Source organism: Notolepis coatsorum (genome assembly GCF_963971535.1).
Source record: "Notolepis coatsorum genome assembly, chromosome: 13".
Classification (NCBI taxonomy): Eukaryota; Metazoa; Chordata; class Actinopteri; order Aulopiformes; family Paralepididae; genus Notolepis; species Notolepis coatsorum.
In genome coordinates, this window is record NC_140177.1 from 63,657,000 (window position 1) to 63,667,191 (window position 10,192).

A 10,192-nucleotide genomic window follows, 5' to 3' on the forward strand; every position below is an offset into this window, starting at 1 on the left:
TGTCAACTCTCTCTCTGACTCAGACCGTTGAAAGAGACGACACACATTCCGTGAAGACCCGCCCTATTCCGCCTCTGATTCGCAGACTGTGGGTGAGGGGGGAAACGCTGACGGGACGCTGAATGTGATTGGACCAGAGTAGACAGACGCAGACAGTGGAGCAGTGCTTGCAGAGGAGATAGCGGAGAATTTTGAGGATGCCTGCCATACGCACTGGATGACAGGATATATTTTCCTTCCACTTTACTTGATATCACTCCGGAATCACGTTTCAACCAAGTCACTAACATAACGTTGCTGTCATGAGCCTGCGCTATGGTAGCCTACAAGTGATAAAATAAATAAAACTTCCAACTCGCGCAACGACTCTGCAAAAAGTTGCGCGCGGGCCGCACTAACACTAAACTTTGATGTCAAGTAGGGGGCCGCAAAATATCATCCAGCGGGCCGCATTTGGCCCGCGGGCCGCGAGTTTGAGACCCCTGTTATACACTATCAGACTTATATACATTATAGTAATACTCAGTCAGTACTGAGGTGTTGAGGTGTATATGTATGTGTGTATATATAGTAATATGTGTGTATATATAGTAATATGTGTGTATATATAGTAATATGTGTGTATATATAGTAATACTCACAGCCAGTATTTTGTCCCCTATCTGTAGCCGTCCGTCCTTGTGCGCGGCTCCGGCCTCGATGATCTTGGTCACGTAGATGCTGTTGTCTCCTGGTACATGCTGATTACCCAACCCCCCTGCTATACTGAAGCCCAGACCTGGAGAGAGAGAGAGAGAGAGAGAGAGAGAGAGAGAGAGAGAGAGAGAGAGAGAGAGAGAGAGAGAGAGAGAGAGAGAGAGAGAGAGAGAGAGAGAGAGAGAGAGAGGCTCAGGAGGTAGAACGGCTGTCAACAGTCATTGGAAGGTCCCCGGTTCAATTCCAGCTCCTCCTGGCAGCGTGTTGAAGTGTCCTTGAGCAAGACACTTAACTCCTTAACTGCTCCAGATGAGCAGGTTGACACGTTGTGATATAATTGCAGTCCATTAATAATCACAAAATGTCTTTATGTTTCAGTTGAAAACATCAAAGTGAGAGAGGAGCAGCCATGTGGTCTTGTTTACGTCGTAACAACTGGGTCGATATCTTTTCTCTCTGTATCTTTCATCTCCACGGCAGTTTGACTCGACGTCTGTTGAGTTGCAGACGGCTGAGGACCTAAGAGGAAACAGGGAGCTTTATCACGAGAACCGCTGGAAGCATTGGGCTCTGGCTGTGAGGAACCAAATAACACTCAGACAGGAGTCTTCAGAACCCTGTGTAGTCTAAGGGCCCTCCCATAGTCCAGCAGACTGTACACTGAGCAGACTCCGCGGAGGTGGTACTGTACTGTAGTCTAACACATCACTCCTGGGTTTACTGTGGTGCTGAACTGTAGTCTAATACATCACTCCTGGGTTTACTGTGGTGCTGTACTGTAGTCTAACACATCACTCCTGGGTTTACTGTGGTACTGAACCATGTAGTCTAACACATCACTCCTGGGTTTACTGTGGTACTGAACCCTGTAGTCTAACACATCACTCCTGGGTTTACTGTGGTACTGAACTGTAGTCTAACACATCACTCCTGGGTTTACTGTGGTACTGTACTGTAGTCTAACACATCACTCCTGGGTTTACTGTGGTACTGAACTGTAGTCTAACACATCACTCCTGGGTTTACTGTGGTACTGAACCCTGTAGTCTAACACATCACTCCTGGGTTTACTGTGGTACTGTACTGTAGTCTAACACATCACTCCTGGGTTTACTGTGGTACTGTACTGTAGTCTAACACATCACTCCTGGGTTTACTGTGGTACTGAACTGTAGTCTAACACATCACTCCTGGGTTTACTGTGGTACTGTACTGTAGTCTAACACATCACTCCTGGGTTTACTGTGGTACTGAACTGTAGTCTAACACATCACTCCTGGGTTTACTGTGGTACTGAACCCTGTAGTCTAACACATCACTCCTGGGTTTACTGTGGTACTGTACTGTAGTCTAACACATCACTACTGGGTTTACTGTGGTACTGAACTGTAGTCTAACACATCACTCCTGGGTTTACTGTGGTACTGAACCCTGTAGTCTAACACATCACTCCTGGGTTTACTGTGGTACTGAACTGTAGTCTAATACATCACTCCTGGGTTTACTGTGGTACTGAACCCTGTAGTCTAACACATCACTCCTGGGTTTACTGTGGTACTGAACTGTAGTCTAACACATCACTCCTGGGTTTACTGTGGTACTGAACCCTGTAGTCTAACACATCACTCCTGGGTTTACTGTGGTACTGAACCCTGTAGTCTAACACATCACTCCTGGGTTTACTGTGGTACTGAACTGTAGTCTAATACATCACTCCTGGGTTTACTGTGGTGCTGTACTGTAGTCTAACACATCACTCCTGGGTTTACTGTGGTACTGAACCCTGTAGTCTAACACATCACTCCTGGGTTTACTGTGGTACTGAACTGTAGTCTAACACATCACTCCTGGGTTTACTGTGGTACTGAACCCTGTAGTCTAACACATCACTCCTGGGTTTACTGTGGTACTGTACTGTAGTCTAACACATCACTACTGGGTTTACTGTGGTACTGAACTGTAGTCTAACACATCACTCCTGGGTTTACTGTGGTACTGAACCCTGTAGTCTAACACATCACTCCTGGGTTTACTGTGGTACTGAACTGTAGTCTAACACATCACTCCTGGGTTTACTGTGGTACTGTACTATAGTCTAACACATCACTCCTGGGTTTACTGTGGTACTGTACTGTAGTCTAACACATCACTCCTGGGTTTACTGTGGTACTGAACCCTGTAGTCTAACACATCACTCCTGGGTTTACTGTGGTACTGTGCTGTAGTCTAACACATCACTCCTGGGTTTACTGTGGTACTGAACCCTGTAGTCTAACACATCACTCCTGGGTTTACTGTGGTACTGTGCTGTAGTCTAACACATCACTCCTGGGTTTACCGTGGTACTGAACCCTGTAGTCTAACACATCACTCCTGGGTTTACTGTGGTACTGAACCCTGTAGTCTAACACATCACTCCTGGGTTTACTGTGGTACTGAACTGTAGTCTAACACATCACTCCTGGGTTTACTGTGGTACTGTACTGTAGTCTAACACATCACTCCTGGGTTTACTGTGGTACTGAACTGTAGTCTAACACATCACTCCTGGGTTTACTGTGGTACTGAACCCTGTAGTCTAACACATCACTCCTGGGTTTACTGTGGTACTGTACTGTAGTCTAACACATCACTACTGGGTTTACTGTGGTACTGAACTGTAGTCTAACACATCACTCCTGGGTTTACTGTGGTACTGAACCCTGTAGTCTAACACATCACTCCTGGGTTTACTGTGGTACTGAACTGTAGTCTAACACATCACTCCTGGGTTTACTGTGGTACTGTACTATAGTCTAACACATCACTCCTGGGTTTACTGTGGTACTGTACTGTAGTCTAACACATCACTCCTGGGTTTACTGTGGTACTGAACCCTGTAGTCTAACACATCACTCCTGGGTTTACTGTGGTACTGTGCTGTAGTCTAACACATCACTCCTGGGTTTACTGTGGTACTGAACTGTAGTCTAACACATCACTCCTGGGTTTACTGTGGTACTGAACCCTGTAGTCTAACACATCACTCCTGGGTTTACTGTGGTACTGTACTGTAGTCTAACACATCACTACTGGGTTTACTGTGGTACTGAACTGTAGTCTAACACATCACTCCTGGGTTTACTGTGGTACTGAACCCTGTAGTCTAACACATCACTCCTGGGTTTACTGTGGTACTGAACTGTAGTCTAACACATCACTCCTGGGTTTACTGTGGTACTGTACTATAGTCTAACACATCACTCCTGGGTTTACTGTGGTACTGTACTGTAGTCTAACACATCACTCCTGGGTTTACTGTGGTACTGAACCCTGTAGTCTAACACATCACTCCTGGGTTTACTGTGGTACTGTGCTGTAGTCTAACACATCACTCCTGGGTTTACTGTGGTACTGAACCCTGTAGTCTAACACATCACTCCTGGGTTTACTGTGGTACTGAACCCTGTAGTCTAACACATCACTCCTGGGTTTACTGTGGTACTGTGCTGTAGTCTAACACATCACTCCTGGGTTTACCGTGGTACTGAACCCTGTAGTCTAACACATCACTCCTGGGTTTACTGTGGTACTGAACTGTAGTCTAACACATCACTCCTGGGTTTACTGTGGTACTGAACTGTAGTCTAACACATCACTCCTGGGTTTACTGTGGTACTGTACTGTAGTCTAACACATCACTCCTGGGTTTACTGTGGTACTGAACTGTAGTCTAACACATCACTCCTGGGTTTACTGTGGTACTGAACCCTGTAGTCTAACACATCACTCCTGGGTTTACTGTGGTACTGAACTGTAGTCTAACACATCACTCCTGGGTTTACTGTGGTACTGTACTGTAGTCTAACACATCACTCCTGGGTTTACTGTGGTACTGAACTGTAGTCTAACACATCACTCCTGGGTTTACTGTGGTACTGAACTGTAGTCTAACACATCACTCCTGGGTTTACTGTGGTACTGAACCCTGTAGTCTAACACATCACTCCTGGGTTTACTGTGGTACTGTGCTGTAGTCTAATACATCACTCCTGGGTTTACTGTGGTGCTGTACTGTAGTCTAACACATCACTCCTGGGTTTACTGTGGTACTGAACCCTGTAGTCTAATACATCACTCCTGGGTTTACTGTGGTACTGTGCTGTAGTCTAACACATCACTCCTGGGTTTACTGTGGTACTGAACCCTGTAGTCTAACACATCACTCCTGGGTTTACTGTGGTACTGTACTGTAGTCTAACACATCACTCCTGGGTTTACTGTGGTACTGTACTGTAGTCTAACACATCACTCCTGGATTTACTGTGGTACTGAACTGTAGTCTAACACATCACTCCTGGGTTTACTGTGGTACTGTGCTGTAGTCTAACACATCACTCCTGGGTTTACTGTGGTACTGAACCCTGTAGTCTAACACATCACTCCTGGGTTTACTGTGGTACTGAACCCTGTAATCTAACACATCACTCCTGGGTTTACTGTGGTACTGTGCTGTAGTCTAACACATCACTCCTGGGTTTACTGTGGTACTGTACTGTAGTCTAACACATCACTCCTGGGTTTACTGTGGTACTGTGCTGTAGTCTAACACATCACTCCTGGATTTACTGTGGTACTGAACTGTAGTCTAACACATCACTCCTGGGTTTACTGTGGTACTGTGCTGTAGTCTAACACATCACTCCTGGGTTTACTGTGGTACTGAACCCTGTAGTCTAACACATCACTCCTGGGTTTACTGTGGTACTGAACTGTAGTCTAACACATCACTCCTGGGTTTACAGTGGTACTGAACTGTAGTCTAACACATCACCCCTGGGTTTACTGTGGTACTGAACCCTGTAGTCTAACACATCACTCCTGGGTTTACTGTGGTACTGAACTGTAGTCTAACACATCACTCCTGGGTTTACTGTGGTACTGAACTGTAGTCTAACACATCACTCCTGGGTTTACTGTGGTACTGAACTGTAGTCTAACACATCACTCCTGGGTTTACTGTGGTACTGTACTGTAGTCTAACACATCACTCCTGGGTTTACTGTGGCAGTGAAAGGGTTAAAGGAATCAAGGCTCGTGAAACAAAGGAGTGTTTTGAGCCTGGACTTAAAGGAATCAAGGCTAGTGAATAAAGGAGTGTTTTGAGCCTGGACTTAAAGGAATCAAGGCTAGTGAATAAAGGAGTGTTTTGAGCCTGGACTTAAAGGAATCAAAGCTAGTGAATAAAGGAGTGTTTTGAGCCTGGACTTAAAGGAATCAAGGCTAGTGAATAAAGGAGTGTTTTGAGCCTGGACTTAAAGGAATCAAGGCTAGTGAATAAAGGAGTGTTTTGAGCCTGGACTTAAAGGAATCAAGGCTAGTGAATAAAGGAGTGTTTTGAGCCTAGACTTAAAGGAATCAACAGAGGGGGCAGATCTGACAGAAGGGGGTGTTATTCCAGATCTGACAGAAGGGGGTGTTATTCCAGATCTGACAGAAGGGGGTGTTATTCCAGATCTGACAGAAGGGGGTGTTATTCCAGAGTCGGGGGGCTGCACCAGCAAAGGCAGGAAGAAGAAGAAGTGGGATTGAAGGCAAAACGTTATTATTATTATTATAAATACTTTTTGAATTGGCAATGGAATTGTTTCTCCCCGCATTATGAACATGAATCATGGTTTTTGTGAACTGTTCCACCCCTACTGTCCATGTCTCTCTCTCTCAATTCAATTCAATTCAATTCAAATTGGCTTTATTGACATGGGAAACATACGTTTACATTGCCAAAGCCAAACAAAACAAAACAATCAAACAGAGAAAACAAAAGAAATCAGTACATTACAGACGGAATTTCTTGTACAGTCTTTATGGTGGTTGCATTCTGCTGGATATCATTTTCTTGTCACAGCAGCTCACAAATCTTGCTGCTGTGTTTGCACATTCTTGTATTTCTCCCAGTAGGTATGGGAGTTTTGAGTTATTGTCCATTTTCAAAGTCTCTTTGGGTGTTTGCAATTTGTGGGAAGTATATGTCTCTGATGTCTTGGTATAGGGGGCAGGTTGTTAAGAAGTGGAGCTCGGTTTCCACCTCATCTTGTGTGCAGTGGGTGCATAGTCTGTCTTCGCTTGGGAGCCAGGTCTGCCTATATGGCGGCCTTTCTCAATGGCTAGGCTGTGCTCGCTGAGTCTGTACCTAGTCAAGGATCTTCTTAGTTTTGGGTCAGTCACGGTGCTCAGGTATTCTGCCACTGTGTACTCTCTGTTTAGGGCCAAATAGCATTTCAATTTGCTCTGGTTTTGGGTTGTTTCTTTCCAATGTGTCAGATAGTTTTCTTTTTGTTTTCTTATAATTTGATTTAGTCCAGTGTGGTTTCTGTCTGGTGGCTCTGCTTGTGTTTATGAGCAGAGTCCCAGAACCATCTGGCTGAGTGGGCATCTATCGAGGGTCTCTCTGTGGGTGAGGGCTATGTTGTGGAGTGTGTCTGGGTCGCTTTCTTTTAGGTGATTGTGGAATTTGAATGCTCTTTTTTGAATTTTTATGATTAGTGGGTATCTTCCTAGTTCTGCTCTGCATGCATTATTTGGCGTTTTCCGTTGGGTGCGGAGAATGGATTTGCAAAATTCTGCATGCAGAGTCTCAATTGGGTGTTTGTCGCATTTGGTGAAGTCTTGGTTTGCAAGTGGGCCCCAGACTTCACAACCATATAGGGAAATCGGTTCTATGACGGAGTCTAATATTTTGAGCCAGATTTTGACTGGAATGTCTAACTTGATGTTCCTTTTTATGGCATAAAAAGCCCTTCTTGCTTTGTCTCTCAGGTCGTTCACAGCTTGATTGAAGTTCCCTGTAGCACTGATGTTTAGGCCGAGATATGTGTAGTTTTGTGTGTGTTCTAGGGAAATTGTGACTAGGAGGAATTTGTGTTTTTCTTGTTGTAGGCTGGGCCTTTTTTGGAATATCATAATTTTAGTTTTGTTTAGGTTTACTGTCAGTGCCCATGTCTGGGAGAATTTGTGCAGAAGGTCAAGGTGCTGTTGTAGCCCTTCTTTTGTTGGGGACAGCAGCACCAGGTCATCTGCAAACAGTAGGCATTTGACTTCTGTGTTTGCTAGGGGGATGCCAGGTGCTGCAGTTTGTTCCAATGTTTTTGCCAGTTCATTTATGTATATGTTGAAGAGGGTTGGACTCAAACTGCACCCCTGTCTAACCCCACGGCATTGAGGGAAGAAGTCTGTGTGTTTTCCCTCAATCCTCACAGCACATGTGTTGTTGGTGTACATTGACTTTATGAGGTCGTAGGTTTTCCCTCCAATGCCACTATCTAACAGCTTGTACAGCAGACCCTCGTGCCAAATTGAGTCAAATGCTTTTTGGAAGTCAACGAAACAGGAGTATACTTTGCTTTTATTTTTATTTATTTGGTTGTCGATTAGGGTGCTGAGGGTAAGAATATGGTCTGTTGTACGGTGATTTGGTAGGAAGCCAATCTGTGATTTGCTCAAGGTATTGTTGTTTGTGAGGAAATGTATGAGTCTGTGGTTAATGATCATACAGAGGATTTTTCCAAGGTTGCTGTTGACACAGATCCCACGGTAATTGTTTGGGTCATATTTGTCTCCCTTTTTGTGGAGCGGTGTTATGAGCAGTGATGCCGGTAACGCGTTACTAAGTAACGCGTTATTGTAATCTGATTACTTTTCCCCGAAAATAGTAATCTAACGCGTTAATCTTTAAAAGCCAGTAATCTGATTGCAGTTACTTGTCCAAGTGGCTGTGCATTACTATTTCGTTACTATCTCATCATAAATTCATAATGCAGGCGGAATGCAGTATTTTATTTCGTTTTCGACAGTCAAAAATACATTTTGAGCTGTTTTTCTTATTATTATTATGGAGTGACGTGGTGTGGCAGTGAAAGGGTTACACAAGAATGTGTCCCCGCGGCGTGACTGGACTCTCTGTCTGTGAGTGACTCTGCTTTGGCCCAATCACATTCCCCATCCACAGTCTGCGAATCAGAGGCAGAGTAGGGCGGGTCTTCACAGCACGTCATGTGACATATGCGCCAATCGTGTGACAGCAGGGCTCCGTTGTTATGTTCGTCTGAGAATTCCACCCCAAAAGTAAAACGCTTGTCTAAACGAAGTGAAACCGCAAGAAGACGTTTTGCGGTTTCTGTTCAGACTTCCACTCCAAAACGCTCGTTTAAACGTAGCCTCAGTCAAAATACTGTCTACCGCTAAAAACAGCACATCCAATTGCATTGAAAGCATCTGGAATCACAACACTAGGCGACGCTTCGAATAGGTACAGGAGGACTCGGAGGCCAGCCAAACAGCAAAAGAGAGATTGATTGATTGATTGATTGATTGAAAACTTTATTAACAGATTGCAGAATGGGTACAATACAGTACAGCTCAATACACACAATTGTTAAGGGGGATGCAGACCAGAGAAAGATTGTTTCTTTCCCTATTGATTAATGTATATTTGATGGTGGCAGAGCAAAAGCTCTTATTTGCCAGATTTACAGTTCATTTACATGTTAAAGAGAGACTGATTGTATGTTTATAGAGAGACATTTATAAAAACAATTTAATAGTTACAGTTGATATAATTGAATAGTTCAGCCTGCATTTGTTAGATGTGAATAGATACACTGGTGTTGTACAACCACTGGCTGGCTGCTCTAATGCTGTGAGCATCATAGACTGTTGCTTTACCATACTTGATGGTACAGAAGCTGAAGCACTAGTTTAACAATTTACGTTATGTGCAGAGAAACAAGTTAAAAACTATTTATGCACTTTCAATAAAGCGTTTAAAAAAAACTGTTGGGGGAACGACGACGACTTCGTAACCTAGTTACTTTCAAAGTAACTAAGTTACTCTGATAATCAAGTAATCAGTAAAGTAACTTGGATTACTTTTTAAAGGAGTAATCAGTAATCAGTAATCGGATTACTTTTACAAGTAATCTGTGGCATCACTGGTTATGAGTCCTTGGTTACAGATATTGGGGAAGATCCCGGAGCTAAGGACAATGTTAAGGAGTTTTAGTATAGCCAATTGGAATTTGGAGTCTGTGAATATGATCATTTCATTTAGGATACCATCCGCTCCGCAGGCCTTCTTGGTTTTAAGTGATTTTATTTTGTCCTGTAGTTCTTGTAGTGTAATTGGGGAGTCTAGCGGGTTCTGGTAGTCTTTTATGGTTGACTCCAGGCTTTGTAGTTTATCTTGTATGTGTTTTTGCTGTTAATTTTTTTGTATTGGGCTAAAGAGATTGGAGAAGTGGTTTACCCATACATCTCCATTTTACTTTGTTTATTTTGTTCCAGTTTTCCCAGAAGTTGTTTGTTTTTATGGATTCCTCTATATCTTGTAGGTTTCTAACATGTTGGTCCCTTTTTTTTCTGACTGTGTTTTTGTAATGTTTCAGTGTTTCACTGTATTGGAGACGTGTGGTCTGGTTGTCTGGGTCTCTGTGTTTTTGGTTTGATAGGTTCCTTAATT

At 43.6% G+C, this 10,192-nt stretch overlaps 1 protein-coding gene across 1 annotated transcript in view; it reads right to left on the minus strand.

Annotated features, from left to right (window-relative positions):
- The window catches only part of LOC311239379 (disks large homolog 4-like), a gene marked incomplete at both ends in the record, with an annotated part of 140,812 nt that overhangs the window by 100,181 nt on the left and 30,439 nt on the right, over positions 1-10,192 (minus strand). Inside the window, one exon of the mRNA XM_084327686.1 lies at positions 642-778. Coding sequence (XP_084183812.1) covers positions 642-778 — 137 coding nt within the window. The remainder of the gene's footprint in view (positions 1-641; positions 779-10,192) is intronic.